Source organism: Lepisma saccharinum, chromosome 5, assembly GCF_977018435.1.
Source record: "Lepisma saccharinum chromosome 5, izLepSacc3.1, whole genome shotgun sequence".
Lineage (NCBI taxonomy): Eukaryota > Metazoa > Arthropoda > Insecta > Zygentoma > Lepismatidae > Lepisma > Lepisma saccharinum.
In genome coordinates, this window is record NC_139233.1 from 5904609 (window position 1) to 5924388 (window position 19780).

The window sequence follows — 19780 nt, forward strand, 5'->3', positions numbered from 1 at the left end:
TAACGTGGCTGGTCGAAAAAAAAAAGTTACTTTCAGTAATAGGATAGTAATAAACATGCTGTTGTAATCAGGCACGTAGTCAGGGAAAGGGCTCGGGGTGCTAAAGCCACTGGAAAAATCCTACAAATATATAATGTAAATAGTGTATGGTGGTAAATAATTTAGTTCCTCAGCAGGGTTAAACATCTTGTATGAGGATCGTTTGAAAAGTTCTAAGAATGACCGACAAATGGCCGCAGGAGTTTGGAATGATGCATGCCAGTTCAATCCTCCACCCTTCAAGGGAACACATGCACAATATCACCCAAGTGCCTTGATTTGTTTTCCAATGAATGTCTGGCCCATTTTAAGAACACTAATGATTTTGTGGGCAGATTCATAACTGCAGATGAAACATGGATACACTACTACACGCCAGACACGAAAGAACAATCAAAACCGTGGAAGCATCATGATTCACGACCTGCGAACAGCATGCTGTTGATAGATTATCTCCTAACTGGATCCACCTTCATTGGACAGTACTATGTTAACCTTCTTGACGAACTGGACACAAATATTTGTGCAAAAAGACCAGGACTGAAGAAGAAAACTATCATGCACCAGGACAATGCCCACCCACACACTAGTGTTGTTGCAATGGCAAAAATCGACAAATTGAAGTATGATTTGCTGCCACACACTCCTTATTCGCCTCATCTGGCACCCTCAGACTTTAATCTCTTCCCACACCTTAAAAAATTCCTCTGTGGAAAGCGATTTTCATCAGATGAAGATGGGAAAGTGGCTGTGGAGGACTATTTTGCAAGGCATGAGAAATCTGCACTTTGTGATGGGGTCATGGCACTGGAACATTGGTGGATGAAGTGCATTGCTCTCAAGGGAGACTATGTACAAAAGTAAAACAAAATTTAACATTTAACTGTGTTTTTTCTTTGTCAGTCTTAGAACTTTTCAAACGACCCTCGTATAATAATTTGTACTATACTGAAAAATTCATCTTCAGTGCTTTCCTGTGCTTGCCGATCATTGGCTATAGCAGAAACTATGCGTTGTTTCACCTGTAGACCAAGTGAACCCTTTGTTGGGTGAAACTAAAGCCAGGCTGTGATTAACATGTGTTTTAAGATAACACCACCCTAATTCTATGCCCTCGCTTTTTCCCCTTTAGATGGTGGCTGCTGATAAGGGATGAGCCTCCCTTCGAAATAAAATTCTGGCCACAGGCCTGGTCATAATTAAATACGATATGGGTATCATTAGAGGCACATATTTTTGGTAAATAAAAAAGCAAAATTTCGGTACAAAAACGGAGTCAATTTCGGGTTCAAAAGCGGTAAATAAAATGAAATATCGGTGTTATAGCGGTGAAAAATTGAATGAAAAGTGGTATATAAAAAGACATTTTGGTTTTAAAATTGTGAATATAATCCTAAATTTGATTTAAAAACTACACTTATTCCACAGAATTAACATTTCACTTCTAATAGCACATTTATGTAGTTATAAGAGTATTAAGTTTATTTCTGTGTAAAGGAGTCCATTTTTGTTTCTCCAATATTAACAGCAGAATTAATCAATTTTCCGGGAATTGCATAACTCACAGGATACTTCAGACTTCAGAAAGTGTTGCGTCGGTATATAAATGGTAAATTTCGTGTTTAAGAGTTAATTTCGCTTTTTGCAGTTCATTTCGCATTATTTCGTGACAAAAAATGGTGACAAAATGCATCTCACACCTTTCAAAAACATGAAAAATTAACACTACAATGTGTTTTTTCAAATTTCGTTTTTTCGTCAAAAACGAAATATGCATGCCCCTAGGTATCATGACATAACTCCTTCAGACTCATCTTTTGATTTATTGTATCTGCATTTATATTAAGACCATTTTATTTACCCCTGAATGGGCAATTACTTTGATTCCAGGCAATACAGTGGTTGGAGGACTTGTTCCAGGTGATGTTGAAGTCTCATTCTCACGTTGGTTGCAGCATCTATGAGATACAGACACAGAAGGAAGAGCATCAGGCATTTCAGGAGACGGCTAAGGTAAATAGAAGTCTCTTAGCACATAAAAATATGCAAGTTGTGAAATTTAATTGAGAGTTGGTGAAATTGTTCATGGAACGAAAAGCTCTTGAATATTGGACTTCATCTGAAACAACAGAAAACACACAATTAGTAAATAGTTATCATTGTTGTCTTTCATTTACTTTGGGAAAGAGTAGATTGCTTCACACAATAATTGATTTTTTATAGTTACTGTATCTCTCATAGTTAATTTGAGCAATTTTTCATTTTTTGTACGTTATCTTGATGTATATACATACTGAAACTGAAAAACTGTTTTTCTGTTTCATCAGCATGGATTGTACCATTCATACAAGGTAAAAGGTAAAGTTCCCCATTCATATAGCACCATCCTATGACGGCACATTTAGGGGATGTAGAGGTAAGGCTCCACATATGCTCGATCTTGGCCATTTTTGAAGTAATGTGATCAGCACCACACTCTGGCTGCCTTTATCACCCAGGGTTGTTCCCAGGTACGCATTGATTTGAGGATGGGTAAGCCACAGAGTCACTTTATGCTGGGACAAGGCTGGAAAAATTCTGACCTTAGAACACCCACCCAGGGAATCGAACCAGTATCTTCCACGCGGCAGTCAAATGCCCTCCTGACTAGACCACCACGGATCCTATTCATATCAGAATGAATGCTGATCTCTCCCTATTCATATCAGAAGGTCATCAAATCTGTTACTTGAGACAAAAAGTAATATTTGAAGTAATCATATGCCAGATTACCTACCTAGGATGTCTACAAATGATTGAAGCACTTTCATGATGTTACTGTACATGTATTATTGAACGTATCATGAAGTAGCTTTGCAGTTTTGTAGAGAAACTCAAAAACTCCCTTGCCCCCCATTCCGGACGCCCATGCTTGTAGTCTGTCACAAAATTTGTTGAGTTTCTCTACAATACGGTAAAGTTACTTCACGATATGTTCAATAATACACATACAGCAACATCGTGAAATTGCTTCAATCATTTGTAGACACCCTGTATTTTAGATGAAAAGTTTATTTTGGATTATTTAGAATGTTTCGAGCTGTGAGCACCTGTGAGAAATAAAGATTCCAAAGTGTATTTTGAGTAATATTTTTAGCTTGTAGTATGTTTATTCCTTCTTTGACATTTCTTTCAATTTTCCTCTTGGCAGGAACTATTACTTTTACATTTTCAAAAGGGACTTCATGGTTACTAGTTCCCCTTGTTATATGTTTCTAAAATATTTTGAAGTCCTTTCTTTTGTGCAATGCTTTGTTTCTCCAACCTGCTCATTTTTCACAAGCAGATCTTTATGTTGTAGATGCCTGTACTAGTAAAGTATCTATCAGAGCAGTCACTTGAAAAATTATTTGCTATTATCAATTTTAAATGCAGTGAAAAATGTTGAAGTTGAGGGATGTACTAGAGGTCAGTCAAAAAGTTAGTTGCACTAGCATGAAAGAAATAGCATATGGAATATGGAGGACAATAATTATATTTACATGACACTACATTACACAATCACATAGTCAAAAAGAAAGGTAAAGTGTTCCCCTGTGCATAGCACCACGCCATGAAGGCGTATAGGTGGTGTGGGGGTAACGTCCCACACTTTCTTGATCCGGTCGTGAGTGGGGGTGATGTGATCAGCATCATGCCCCTGACCGCCTTTACCCCCCAGGGTTTCCTCCAGGTACCCATGTTATTCGACGCTGGGTGGGCACCGGGGCCGCTTTCACCGTTAGAAAAGTTCCCGGATTTGAACCGGCCGGAGATCGAACCCGGGACCTTGAGCATGGTAGTCAGATGCATTACCGACTGAGCCACCGCGGCCACCACAATTACACCACCAATCACATAGTCTGTTCAAACATTTGTCATAGAATGACACTAGTTTCTCTATACCGTGTACAAAGAATTCCCGTCCAACTTTTGATTCTAGAGTTGCAGAATTTCTCATCGGAATGATATTGCTGCTTCAAAAGTTCTTCTTTCATAGATCTAAACACATGAAAATACATGAAAATTTGCAGTTGACAGACTTATTGCTGGTAGATGTCGTCAATATCCGCATGCCCATTCTCGAACAACACACTCCATTTTGCGATCACCTGAGACGAAACTGCTTTATCACTGTACACTTCATGTAATTAGCGATGAATCTCGATAGGTTTACACCTTCTTGCCCACAGAAAGAGAGTAATTGCACTCACTTCCTGTTTGGATCACACTTCCAACTGACATGACATTTTCAGCACTGATAACGCCCAATTCACGGTGCAACCGTTACTCCACCTGAAAACTGTGAGCAGAGTTGCTAACCACATCCATCAAAATATCTCTTTCTGACAAAATCTTATGGGTAAGTGCAACTAACTTTTGACTCTCCCACGTATAATTTTACATTATATAATCACCTGTATCCAAACCTGTATTTTCCAGGGGACTTATGAATATGGCTGCCAGCTCCTAAGTGCCGCAATGGTCTTACGGCAGTCCTGCAAATTGCCTGTAGAAGTGAACAGCAGTTTGTCGCAGAAAATGTGGGAGGCCTGGAAGCAGCTGCAGACTGTTGGTCAGGAACAGATGACCAGGCTGAGAGTTTCTGCTGTCTTCCATCGAAGCGTCGAAGAAGTAAGTTATATTCTACTATTTTATGTATAGATCTAATTTAAAAGGAAATTTAGGGTCATCAATTGTGTGTGTGTGGGGGGGGGGGGGGGTGGATTTGTATATTGAAGCTGTGCCTATATGCCCTTCGATTTACCACTGAGGTACCAGTCTCCCTGCCACAATACGAGGGCTGGGGCATAAGTCATGACAACTATATTTTTGTCAAAGGTAAATGGTGGTGCCACAGTGAGATTATATGTCCCAGAGAACATGGTACCCATAGTATGTGGACATGTCACTAGATGGCAGTGTGATGAATGGTTATCATACAATCATACATCATGCCACTTGTTATCAAGTTTGAAAGTCCAAAAGCATGTAGCAAGTGATGTAACATAGGAAACATACTAATTAATGTAGTCACAATGGGAATAAAGTTTCAGGGTGCTTTCAGGTTGAAGGCAACACGTGTCAACTGTCACATAGCATAGACGTTTCACACCGAAATGTGACATAGCCACAAAGCACACACACTAGAAAGGGCATTATCCCCCAGACGTCAGTCATGAGAACTATATCAAGGTGACATGATGTATGTTATTGAGAGAATAGGACAGTCTCAGCTACAAGTGACACATACAGTCATAGGCGTGCGTAGATCCTCTGATTAGGGGGCAAAAGCCTTAATGAAAGGTCAGTCGGGAAAGATAAACCTCATTTTACCTCACTGTTCTAGTTTTATTGCACACACACACACACACACACATATATATATATTATTTAAATACATTAACATTACATAATCAATTCGTCCGGCCCATAACAAACCAGCAGCAAAAATTATATAAATTGTCTCTGAAATGTGCATGCTCCTTTTCCTCCAAACAGTTCTTCATGCATTTAAGACAACACTCTTTAGCAGCCACAGTCTGAAGTACTTAGTTGTTCTTACTTCTCTTTCAATTTACAATACATTTCAGAAAACAATGAAAATGCAAGCGAAGCGAGCAAGACAATTTTTAGATCCAAATTTTTGCAAACTGAAAGCAATATTGATTTAATAGGGTGCAAAAAATTTCATGGGGCACCATGGCATTCTTATTTATTTTTTTTCATTCAGATCGTTCGGTGCCTACGGCCAACTCCCGATAAAATTTGAAATCAAGGGGCCAATTGTCTCTCTGTGCCCCCCTGCAGGTGCTCTCGTACGTCTGGAAGAATAATGCAAGAAAGACTTGCAAACTAATATCTTGAGTATCCTTTTGTCATGCTACTTTTACATTCTGCTAGTCTTGCTTTCTTTTAGTTCATAGTTTGCCCCCTAGAATTGATTTTCTTCCAAGGTTGGGGGGAGGGGAGAAATTGCCCCATCCTGTGGTCATGCCCTTTCCCCGTAGTTGCTTTGAACTTTCATCGGCTTGAAAACACTTCATTTCTTTAAGAGTATAATATCGTTTAATGACGGCGATAAAATTCCTCAACACTAAATTTCTAGCTGAAAGTATAATAATACAGAGGCATGGACGTCTGGAAGGGGGGCAAGGGTGACCACATCTCCCCCTTAGAAAACGAATGTCATTCTAAAAGTACATATTTCAGACATATAGTTTGATTCTAGTCATACTAATTTACATTAATTATTATAATGGGGATGCAGGAATGCAATAATTTCAATTTCAAGAGGTGTTTTTTGAGTGGGCAACACTATTATCAGGGTAATATGCTCCATGGAAAAATGCCTTACTTGTCCCTCTGTGGAAGAAATCTGAGGACGTACATGATTAGGGGGACAATTGCCTCCCCCCTTGCCCTCCATGCACACGCCTATGCATACAGCTTGTCATACCACTCTGATATGGAAGGTTGCACTTATTTCTGAAGATTCGTTTCCAAGTATGTCACTTGTTACTTGCCATTTTCATCTGATAGTTCCCTTGAAGTTCTGTTTTATATTGTGTGGGCATGATTCAAGTTGCCCTACTAGGAGCCCTCTGGAGCCCATTTGCCCATTTGAAGCAACGGATTGTGGTGAAACTTGTAACAGAGGCTATGGAGACCATGGGAAAGTGAATGCTAATGAAGAAAAAAAATAGTTCATATTTTCACCACCAGGTTGAAATCTGGCGCTGAAGTAACAACCAGTAATTTAAGTTTGTTGGAACATCAGTGTTTAATGTATACCCTGTCAACGTGAATGACCCTTTGGAAGCGTAAGCCAGTGTGATCAATGGCCGGATGAGGCATTTCCTGAGATGTTTTCATTGTAAACCAGATTTCAGTGCCACATTTCGACCTGGTGGTGAAAGTTTGAACTAATTTTTACGTCATCATTCGCTTCCCCCATGGTCTCCACAGTTCTAAACCAAGTTTTACTGCAACCCGTTGCTTCGAAAGGGCTCCAGAGGACTCTGAGTACCATCCACAGCTTATGCACTTAGCTACCATGTGGCTTTTGGACAATGCACTTTCTATCTTTGATTTTCATAAAATGGGGTTCAATAACATTGCCCAATCAAGGATCAGTCTCTTGACTATACACAATCAGAACTAAAATATTTTTTGAGAAGAAAACACACTCAATATGGTCTTCTGGTCCATGAGATCTATTTTACCTGATTTAATTAACTATCTATCTATCCTTCCTAAACCTGAATGTTTATGACTGCAGCAACAGCAGCCTTCCGTTTGTCCCTATCCCGGGCAAGATCAATCCAATCTTTAACCATCCTTACCGATTTCCTTTAGGTCCATCTCAACGTTTTCCCTGCATCTTCTCCCTGGACTTCCTACAGGTCTCTTACCATCAGCTTTCCCCACAAGAATCCTGTAAACTCTTCTTTCCTCTCCCATCCCTGCCACATGGCCTGCCCACCTAACTCTTCTTGATTTAATTATTCTAATAACATCTGGATTTAATACAGTTAAAAATTAGTCATGAGAGGTGATTTATGTTTTCCCCATATGTTCGTTTCAGCATTGCAATCAACTCAAAGAACTGACGGACCAAGTGAAATCTACTGGACAAGCTGAGGATCCTTCCAGGAAAAGGTCCCACTTCAGAAAGGTTTTGATGAACAGGGAGAGGCTGCTGCTGGAGGTTGGAAGAATGGTTCGTTTGGGTAGACTTCTTCGTACACGACTTCGAGAACCTCTCTACACAGATAAAGGGTAAGTACAATTTTTCTGCTTTACTTATTAGCACTATTGGTATCAGCATACAACAATGACATAAAAAACAGAGCTTTATCTTTGAAGGTTATGGAACTTCAGATACATATTTATAGGTTATGTGATGCTAAAGACCAGGGTTGTTAAAGGTTTTGGAACCTAAAAATTCTAATGGGTTCTGCTGCAGGAATAGAACCTTTTTTCTCACATGATTTAAATTCGGTCCAAGTTGCGTATTGTTTCATTGAAAAAATGTTCCTGGACCGAATTGAAATGCTTTAAATATGAAATGGTTCTACACTGTCTAGAAGTAATTTACGTTTGCTGATTTCCTCTCCCAGTCTGGGATTGAATTTATTTATAATTCCTGGACCAGGGTTGACCGATCAAATGTTGACTTCTAAAAATGTCTGCGAACCGTAGTGCAGGAAATAAATCATAACGCTGTTGTTTTCTCTTGGCCCAGGTTCAAAAACTCCCTTGTCGAAGAGTTACACAATATGATGGACTATATTAGTGTGACTTCACATTAAGTTCAAACAAACCCGCCGGCCCCCGTGGCAGAGTGATTAGCACATCGCGCTACAACGCCAGAGATCCCGGATTCGAATCCTGGCCTGGGCATGGATTTGAGTGTGTCCATTCATCAATTTCATCTTCGCAAATTAGCCAAAAGTGGCACAAGAAGTGAAGTAAAATAAAGCAATTGGAATAAAACAAACCCATCACGTGTTGCTCCGGCATCCGATTGAGGAACCACAGCCAATAGGAGCCGTCAATGAGGTAAGGTGAGGCTGCAGTTATCAGAACAGGGTAGGGCAGTGCTGCTACAACCAAGGGAAGGAACACGTGCGAGAGAATGGGGCTACATGGAGAGGGGTAACGTGGCTGCAGCGTTTCGCCCATTTCTACCGTTAAGCACGGCCTTGTTCCTTAGATTCTCGAGATAGCCAGCACTTGTATTAGTCTTTCATGCTTACAAGTGGATCAGGTCCGTATTTGATCCAAGTTGCATATTGTTTCATTTCAATGCGGAACTTGGACCCTATATAAACTGATTCGAATAAAAAAAAAAGGTTCCAGACAGTATTTAAATTGATACTGGAAAAAACGTTCCTGGACCGAATTTAAATTTCTTCGGAAGAAAGGTTCCCAGACCATATTTAAATTCATCCAGAAAAAAATTCTTGGACCGTATTTAAATTCATTCAGAAAAAAAGGTTACCGGACCGTATTTAAATTCATCTGAAAAAAAAAAAAGGTTGCTGGACCGTATTTAAATTGATCCGGAAAAAGGTTCCTGGACCTAATTGAAATACCTTACAGATAAAAAGGTTCTTTATGGCCCAGAACCCATGTATGGTTGCTGATTTTCTCTCCTGGACCGGAATTGAATTTATTTAAAATTCCTGGACCTTTAACAACCCTGCTAAAGACTCCTCAAATTGAAATGATGCGTTGATAAGTAAGGTCTATGATGCACTCTCCCCAAAAGGTAGAACATTACCCCTACCCCTCCTTAATGACGAATTATTTACTCAATTTATTTTGGTCAGACAAAATTTGCGGAACAATATAATACAGACATTCTCGATCTCGGGCCATTTTGGAGGTGTGTGATCAGTAGCAACTGAGACCACAGTGTGTAGTACAAATCGTTGCAGGCTTGAGCACATGACTCGTGCATCATTGTTCATTTGTTTGAAATCACAGAGGTAGAAAGTCAGCAGTTGTTGGTTGGAGTTTTTCTAATGTGTGGAAATGCATGTATAGAAACATTTTAAGATGCTGTGTGATTTCTGACGTGAAAAAGAAGTGTTTAAAACGCGGGAAAAACAACCTGTCCTTACTTTTTTCTCCTGGTCGTATTTGGCGCTGCAGTCGCAGTGTAATTCGAAAGACTTTCACTTCCAGTCAACGACTTCAAGACAATTCTCGAAGGATGTTCGCTTCAAGTACGATCTTGCATCTTTCGGACACGGCCTTTAGCTCAACTGCAAGCACGTGTAGCTATTAGGTATGATTAGGGACGTGAATGGATTGATTGATTGAGTTTATTTTACTTCGAGTTTTGTGCCTCTTGGCTAAGATGGGGATGAGTGATGAAATGATGAAATTGATGAATGGACACTCACAAACAACCAAGCCCGAGCGGGATTCGAACCCTTGGCGTCGTAGCGCGATGTGCTAACCACTCGGCAACAGGGTATGTCAGTAGGGACGTGAAGTTTTCGTTTTAACGATAACACCGAAAAGTTGAGGAAAGGAAAATTAAGTGTTTAAAAGGTATTTGGGTAGATTAAGGAGGCAAGTTTTTGGTGTTTCGGAATCGCGAAATAACTCGAACTTTGCAATTTTTTAAGAATAATACAGAATTTTCCACTTTAACGAGAAAAACTCCGCGAAATACGAGGGTCACTATTTATATTTTGAGCCTTGGCAACACTGATTGAAGTTAGGCGTGATTTGACGTTTGCACGGAATCGTCTGGCATTATTGACCATAACGTACTTCAAATGTTTTGTCAATAGCTTCATTTGTGTTGTTTATGTTGCCTTGGAGATTGCACGACAACAATAAAATGGAATTAACTCGTGAACATTTTCGTGCGATGATTTTTTACGATTTTCGACGTGGATTATCAAGACAAGAGTGCATCGATCAACTTACTTCCACATTTGGCGATGAAGCCCCATCCTTTGCCACTGTGAAACGCTGGTATAACGAATTTAATCGTGGCCGCCATTCGCTCACCGACGAGATTCGCGAAGGTCGTCCAAAATCAGTTGTTGTTCAAGAAAACATTGATGCTGTGCAAAACGTAATACTGCAAGATCGTCATGTGACATACTGTGAGATTGAGGCAACCATAGGCATTAGTTCCACCAGCATATATAAAATATTACATGTCATTTAGCTGTGAGAAAGGTATGTTCTCGTTGGATCCCACACAATTTGACAAAAACTCAAAAAGACGCTCGCGTCAATTGGTGCTAACAAATGCTCAATAAATACAATCGTGGTGCTTCAAAAGACGTATATAAGATTGTAACAGGTGACGAATCATGGATATATGCATATGGGCCGGAACGTAAACAGCAGTCGACTGTGTGGGTGTTTCAAGATGAACCCAATCCAACAAAAGTTGTTCGCGCTCGAAGCACATCGAAACAAATGGTCGCCTGTTTTTTCTGGAAAACTGGTCATGTGGCAACGGTGTCTTTATAGGAACGTAGAACGGTCAACTGTGAATGGTACACAACAGTTTGTTTGCCAGAGGTCTTCGGTCAAATACGGAAAACAAACAAACGCCGTCGGATCATTCTTCATCAAGACAATGCCAGCTGTCACACATCTCGTCGAACAACCGACTTTATGAACAGTCAAAAAATCGAATTGATGGGTCATCCGCCGTACAGTCCTGATTTGGCACCCAATGACTTCTTCTTGTTCCCGAATGTCAAAAATAAATTGCGTGGACAACGATTTTCGTCGGCAGAAGACGCCGTTGATGCGTTCAAAAACCGTATTATGGATGTGTCTCAAGAAGATTGGAAAAACTGCTTTGACAAATGGTTCGAACGAATGCAAAAGTGTATTGACCATAAAGGAGAATACTTCGAAAAACAATAAAGCAGTTTTCAATGCCAAATTCCTGTTTTTTTCATTGTTAGGCTCAAAATATAAATAGTGACCCTCGTATGCAATATAAACTGGGAATAACATTCCTTCTGTTGAAAAGGAACTACCTGAAGCACTATTAGATCTTTCATTTCTAATCTAGCTGGTGAAAGTTCGATTCAAAAGAGATTGCCAGGATTCATTTATTGCAGTTTGGCGTAGACATGACTCGTCCTGAAAAATAATTCGCTGGGGGATCTTCCCAGAACGGAAGTTTCGTAGGAATGGGAAAATTCTCAGGAAGAAGCATCTGTTGTGTTGCAGGGGAGGGTTTAGGGTTAGGGGGCGAGTACATGTTTGTGTACACAAAACGGTATTTTGTGGTCGCAGAGGTTTTTTTTTTACATTGTTAGGGAAATGTGATGTGTATTACTGTGTTCAAAGATTTAGGTGATATCATTCAATAAACATTTCATATGTAGTGGCTGATGAGTTGAAATAGTTTTCCAAATGGAAGTAATTTGGCCATTTCCCACAAAGGTAAGTCATAAATTTATTATTTTTCTCATTAAAACTAAAATTTGTCACAATTTTCCACAACTAAAACAATGTAAAAATTTTAATCATAGAAGGAATAGTAAAATGCATGTAAAAATAACACCGATTTTAAATTTATAACACCAGATTTTGCCCTAAACCGCGAAAAATAACACTGAATTGCAGTAAAAAATAACGTCGAAATTTAGAGGAAAATAAAACGAAAACTTCACGTCCCTAGGTATGAGTTCCTGTGATGGTGGTTCCACCTAGTACACTACAGTGTTTGTGGATCATTTGTTGAGTGTGTGTTGATTGTGAGTGGTTCCACTCTACAAGTACAGAGAGATGAAGTAAAGGTCACCTAGTTTCAAGAACATTTTTTTGAAACCATTTTCTCTTGGGCAGCGAAAAAAATATTTAAATTTACACAATTTCGTTTTTGGTTACCCGACTGATCTATGGGATTATTCTGAATTTTCAAAATGTCACCACGACGCCAGGGGTCCCAGGTTCGAAGCCCGGCCTGTGTATGGGTGTCTTTTTTCTTGTGAGTGTCCTTTCATCAATTTCATCATCATATAGTTCATCCTCATCTTTGCAATTAGCCAAAAGTGGCAGAAAAGTGACGTACAATAAATCAAATCAAACAGTCAATACAAAATATCACCATTCGACTCGCCCTATTGGTTTTCCTGTGATGTGATGACGTTTAACATCTTTATGATTTGTTCTCTCTTTTGAAAATATTAGCCTTTTACAATGTTTGATACTCATTGAAACTGTGAAACAGTTTTTGGGTGGCCACTGGAAAACCGCTATCAAACTGGGGACAAAAAAATCCACGAAGTTGTTTTTTTTTAAATAAAAAGAGTCATTCGACCCCCTCCCCTTTAAATTACTGCCGTAACCCTCGGTGCCCTCCCTAATCTTAGTGAAAATTTTGACATTTCGTATATATTATCTCTATTTGCAATCATAATCTTCATCATTTACAGATTTTTCACCCATTCGGCAAGTTCTAATATTTCTGATTCAGTGAAAATACTGCAAATAATAATAATAATTCTTGATAAAGTGTTGTGATCATGATTAGGCACACAAAGCGAAACTTTGGACGAGAAATTACTGGTTTTGGTTGTGGCAACACTGCTACACACTACCTGCAGAAGAAAAAAACGAAAACGCTTCCTAAAAGCAAAAATTGGAACGTTCCTGACACGCCATTTTTTAAAAAGCACGCCCACCTCCACATATCCTGACTCGCAGCCAAGTACGTCGAGAAGCCTTCATCTCCGCTTTCCTTTCGGCATATAAAACAGGGCCTGAGGGGACTCCTTAAGTTGTCTTGCATTTTGTGCAGCGACGAATCAAAAACTGGCTCTTTTCAAGCTATTTTTACGTGCGCGCGTGGTTTTGAACTATTCTCAGTGTTGCCAGAACAGACGTGATGTTTCACCAGGTGAGTTTTCGAACATTTGATCAACTTAGGGGTTCCAACGAGATTATGTTCGAGACTTCCGGTTTCGTTTGCGACTTTGGTAAATTAGAAATATTTTACTAAAACAAAAATTTCCCTGTTATGCGACTAATTCAGACAAACCAATCGAATTATCTCGCCCAAGCCGTGCATTTTGCTGTTTTGAAAATTTTGCCTCATGATTGAATGGATGAGAGATAGAAGGCAAAGATTCCACATTCTGGAAATATTGAACTGACATAGCCATTTTATTGCTTTAGCTAAGCTGCATCAACTGACATAGAGAAAGCAAACATTCTCCCTCTTAGCTCGTAGGTAGTCAGTGGAAATATCATTGAAGGGAAGAAGGAAAACATTCCTTTTAATTAATTAAGTATTTTGCGCCCCAGAACTATTTCGTTGATTTCCCAAAAATTACACTCTGTGGAATCTTTTCTCTCATTCTCTCACCCATTCAATTAATACTGGTAACTGTGAACCTGTTCAGCGTGGTTGAATACATTCCTGACAAAATTCTCCTTTTTAAGAGTTCGTAGCGTCGAAACGAGCATAAACCAAAAAAAGAACTATGACATCTAAGAGCATTTTCCCTGACATTCGCTACGAGACTCGACGGCAAGCGGCCCGGCGTCTTTCCCGGTGAACGGTGTCCGCGACAGTCGCACGCTACAGTCTTTTTTTTTCGCTCTCCCTGCCTTCGCTCTCTTTCCTTTTCTGTTGACGTTGCAGACTGGCGCCAGTATAATCCTTCCTCGGAAGTTGTGTTGTGTCGTGTCCGAGTGTTGAAGATTGTGGCTTAATATGGCACCACAAAAGTTTACATTACAACATGGGCGTCCAGAAGGGGGGGCAAGGGGGCCGTGCCCCCCCCCCTGGAAAATGAAAGTCAACCAAAAATTATGTATTTCACACATATAATTTCATTTTAGCCACAATAATATGTGTTGCATGAACACCATAAATTCAAATTTAAGCAATGTTTTTTTAGGGAACAACACTATTTTTGGGGAAAATGTGCCTTGTTTGCCCCCCCTGGAAAAAAATACCTTCCTTGCCCCTCCCTGTAAAAAATCCTGTGGACGTCCATGCAAGCACAAGAAAACAGTTTTTAGTTGTGACGTTTCAGGAGAACACACGCTCCCTTCATCAGACATTTATTTTAATTTTGACTAAAGATACAGTTATAACATTGTTATAATTGCTAACTGTTTTCTTATGCTTGTAATAACCGTAAACTACAGGAAAATAATTCTATTGTTACAATGTTTTGTTCAGTGGCGCAACCACAGGGGGGCATTGCCCACCAAACTTGGTCGGAAATGAGTTCTAGGGGGCAAACATTGACGGCCAAGTGTACCTGCAGGGGGCAATTACCTCCCAGAACTTCAAATTTTATGCGAATGAAAATACTTTTCGTAAAATTTTCTTGCTCGCTTCGCTTGCAATGCCTTCTTTTCTTGGTCTTATCAAGTTCAGAACCGTAGCTAGGGGACAGCGGGACACGGCCCTTAGTTCCGAACAATCTAAATTAAAAAAAAGTTGTAAAATTGAATAGCTTAAAGTGGGCTCCGAACCACTATGTGCCTCCACCGGGTATGGTATCGAACCCGGGACCCCTTGATCACAAGGCGACAATGTTACCACTACACCATCGGGGAGGCACAAAAGTTGTAAATGATATAATGCCATGGAGTTCCGTGAAATTATTTGCACCCTATTAAATTATGAAAAAATATAAATATGCTGACCAAGGCAGTAATTTATTTTATTAAAAACATAAACTAAATGTAACGTTTCAACCTTCTAGCAAGGTCTTCATCAGACTCTGTATCAAGTACAAAAGGTCTGATGAAGACCTTGCTAGAAGGTTGAAACGTTACATTTAGTTTATGTTTTTAATAAAATAAATTACTGCCTTGGTCAGCATATTTATATTTTTTCATAATAATGGAAACAAGGCTTAATGGTGTTACTATTAAATTAATATTACTTTCAGGCTGCAAGATAATTGGATCCAAAAAATGTATTGCTCGCTTCGCTTGCAATTTATGTTTGTTCGCTGTAATGCATTGTAAATGACCAGACAGAGAAATAACACTTGTCTTAATTGATTTTGTTTTAAATGCATAAATAATTGTTTTGAGGAAAGGGAGCGTGCACACTTGAGAGACAATTTGTCATTTTTGCTGTTGGTTTATTGTGAGATGAATGAATTGGTTGTGTAATGTATTTTAATAATATATGCTGTATATAATATTTATTAAAGAAACTTTGAATACGTACACAATTTAGTGTCCATGGCTTGGGCATGGATGTTTGCGAGTATCCATCCATTCATTATTTTCATCATGCCATCACTCATCCCCATCTTCGAAAATTAGCCAAAAGTGGCACAAGAAGCGAAGTAAAATAAAGCAAATCAATAATAATAATAATGTTCTAATAACATTATTAGTAACATTATTATTATTAACATTATTATTATTATTGGTACGTTTATCCTGGTACTTGCACCCCCCAGACAAAAAATCGTGGTTGCGCCTCTGGTTTTGTTCCAATTTTTGGCTCAGGTTTATTTGATTGATGTAAAATGTTTACGTAAACAGTGGGAAACTCCCTACAACCTTCCCTTAATAGCGGTCATACGATGAGACAAGGGAGTACAGAAAATGGGCCGATGGGCTAAAAAATAAAATTTGGAGATAACGCAGGGATAGTCTACCTAAGTTTTTATATATGAGCTTAATAAATTACATTAAATCAATGTTTTATCGTAAGTATAGCAACCCACCGGGAGAGAGACTCCAACCCCACATGCCTGACCCTGAGGCCGAGTGGTTAGCACATCGCGCTGCGACGCCAAGGGTCCCGGGTTCGTATACCGCTCGGGCTGGGTTGTTTGTGAATGTCCATTCATCAATTTAATCATTTCATCACTCATCTCCGTCTTCGCAAATTAGCCAAGAGGCACAAAGCGCGAAGTAAAATAAACTAAATCAATCAATCAATCCACCCCCACATAAGAAACATCAGGTTCAATCCCCCCACCCCCAATACCGGCCTTCGTACGCTGTTGGCTTGATATACACTGATAGATAAAACAAGAACAACGTGATGTTGACAAAAAGTGTACGGCACTGGCAACACTGGTCGCACTCCGTATTTCTCAGTTGTGAATCCAAGTTTGATGTGGCAAGTTTCCCATTGTAAGCTTGTCCAATATACTCGAGGCGCGAAAACTTCCATGCGGCATGGCCCACTCTCGCGAGACGTGGTAGCGCGGTGTTTCACCCCCTTTCGAACCAGCCCGGATGCACCAGACGAGTTTAACTTCGACGTGTGTTCCCCACACGATCCGATCCGATTATCCAACCTTCTAGGTTTGTGATATGTTGGGAGACAGGGAGCGGATTTGACCATGTAAGTAGTGTCTTTTATCAGAATTGATTTCGTGTCTGTTTGGACGTGTAGATTTTGTCAGCGACTGCCGATTTACTCACTATTTTGCTTTCTTTTTCTGCAATCCATGGGCGGATTTAAGTGAGCTACCAACAATCGTTTATGAAAGGTGTAAAAAAGGAAGTGATTACCCTTTTAAATCCCAAAGATCGGTTACAAATTGACAATAGCATTCCATGATAACATAGTGTAAACAGCGACGTATAAAAATAAGTTAGATATAAACTGATTTCCAAAGAGATTATATTCCCCGTTTGAAGGCGATCGTACAATCAGCCTCAAATATAACAGTAGACAAGTTGACCATCACTGTTTTAGTTCTTTTCTCTTCTTCCATGTGTATTTATGGGATGGATTGTACAGTGGGATGTATAAATATTAACAAGCAAAGTGTCCACCGTTATGTTTATTCATTTTATTTTATGAACGAGAGCTTAAGGCATTGAAACAATATGCCAATCAAGCTGCTGGTAGCTTTTGTATCAGCATACGCAAAAAATCCAGTCCTTAAAATCACGTAGGATGCAAGAGAAAAATTAATGAAAATAGTCGTGGACATTTTGCCTAGCAATATTCGTGCATCCCACTGTACAATAACGGACACTTCTGGGTTGTAACAACAGCATTAACTTTCAGTGGGATCATTACAACGCGGAAGTGTCCGTGACTGTACAGTGGGATCCATGAGTATTCGTGCAAATTGTCCATCATATTCGTGCACTTTATTTGACCCAACAAGAGCTTCAAGAATTAAAAGAAAACTCAAAACAAGCTGCAGACAACTTCTGCACCAGCATACATAACAATCCATCGGTTAAAAAAACACAGGATGTAAGAGAAAAATTAATGAAAATAGTCATGGACAATTTGCACGGTAATACTCATAGATTCCACTGTAGTTGTGCTGGATCAGTAGTTGTCCTCTACGTATTTGTCCTGTTTAAGTTCTTAAACCCCACGTTGGGGAAAATAGAATAAACGAACATGGTGGTGGACAATTTGCCGTTGACTGTACATCTTGACGTACAATTTCAGTGAACACTGCTACGGGCGCCTTTAGACGGGGGCAGACAGGAGGACGTGCCCCGAATAATCTTGGCCGGGATAATGTATTATGTAATGGGTGTAGTGTGCAGAATCACCTCCCCCCCAATTTCTCACGAATAACAACGCTTATAATCATACCCAGACCAAGACGTCTACAGTTAACAAGCCTAACATTAAGTGTTCACCCACGAGACATTGCCTAACATTAAACCTTCGACAACCTAATCGAGCGAAAAAAAACCGCGGTTTCCGAGAGGTCATTTGTTAATCACTGCTGCATTCGTACAATTTTGCTTTCTTTAAGCTGCGATGATATTTTTTGTACCGAATTTAAAGAACTTTGCTACTTCGTTTTTCTTAAATCTTTGTACCTTTACGTGACGTCATTCTGCTCGTCAGGCCTTATCGACTCACCTGTACACACTCACCTTGTTCTAGCAGCACCTCGCGTCCTAAATTTGCTCAGGTGTAATTCTAAATCAACGAATAGAAAAAAAAAACTATTTGAGTGCATCTCGGATGTTTACGCAAAGGTTATCGCTTAAAACCTTTCTTGGATAAGATGGTCTGTGCACTTCGTGTCCTGCTGACAACGTTAAAAATAACACGTTGCTGTCACAACGATATCTTTATATAATTTTCACACACTGCCCCATAAATATTGGTCTTATATTTTGCGAAATGCCGGAACTCAGTTTGCGCAGGGTCACCTTGGAATAGCTTATGTTGATGGAATTTCCTTTGTTTTACGTATTCCAATTTGTATTTCGGCGACGGGATTTTTCCCAAGGCTGTATTTTTGTACGGGCAAGTTTCCAAATACATGTTCATAGGAGCGTATCCGCCATCATTTTACTGACACGATGTATATTTAGACTACGCGTTTTTCAACCAAATTGCGACGAGGTTCGTTGTGTTCCACGATAGAACAATATGTTATATTTTATTTTTATTGTACTTCGCACTGCATTCTCTGTCACGTTCGTGATCTCGTCTGGAAGTTGAAGAGCCTCTCTCGCAATCGGCTCGAGTCTCGAAATAACTGATTAAAAAAAATAAAAATTAACGTCGATCAACTATAAATTATAATCGGTTAACCGAGTGCATTTAATCGAATTTTAATCGATTTTAAAGAGTTTGATTTGGAACTAAACCAACAAATACCATTTGCAATTCCCCACAAAGTGAAGAGCAACGCACACATTTTTTTTTAAAAAAAAATTGATGTTGTGGAGTTATGCATCACGCTAATGACCTGTCAATCATAGTTGAAGAGCCTACCTCACCAAATGGAATGCATATTTTGCCCTCCACAGTATTCACAGGGTATTAGGTTATCTCCATCTCGCGTTACATTTTAAGCGAATCGAAAAATTTACATAATCAGATGGTTTTATGCAAACCTAAAGTCCTTGTCGCCCATACAGTATTGGTGATTAGGAGGGGGGGGATGGGAGTCAGTTGCCCTCGCCAGTTCTTGCTATTTTCACCTCGGCATTGTGATCTCTTAATGCTAAACCTTGCCTACGAAGAAAAAATAAACTACCCTTCCCCCCCTCCCATCCATTTTTGGCACCTATTTGCCCTTACTTCACGCACACTAACATGACTGATACTTCTCAGCATTTGACATCTTGCCTTGCAAGTGCCCCCCCCCCTCCAGAGGTTTCTAGAAAGAGTTAATGTAATTCAAATGGTGAAATTTTAGGGATAATTTATTTTAAATAATATTGTTTTCTGCGACTTACAGGAAGTAAGTTACAGCAATTATAATATTATTATTATTATTTGAAGCAG

General features: G+C 39.5%; 1 protein-coding gene across 20 annotated transcripts in view; it reads left to right on the forward strand.

The window, feature by feature from the left end:
* Window positions 1-19780, forward strand: part of sls (sallimus) — an 854140-nt gene that overhangs the window by 73789 nt on the left and 760571 nt on the right. For 19 of the 20 annotated variants that reach the window (XM_083122061.1, XM_083122066.1, XM_083122070.1 and 16 more), the window contains exons 11-13: window positions 1930-2052; window positions 4501-4692; window positions 7646-7839. In XM_083122061.1, coding sequence (XP_082978187.1) covers window positions 1930-2052; window positions 4501-4692; window positions 7646-7839 — 509 coding nt within the window. Of the gene's footprint in view, window positions 1-1929; window positions 2053-4500; window positions 4693-7645; window positions 7840-16712; window positions 16898-19780 lie in introns of those variants that run through there. The other variant, XM_083122073.1, reaches the window with a different exon arrangement.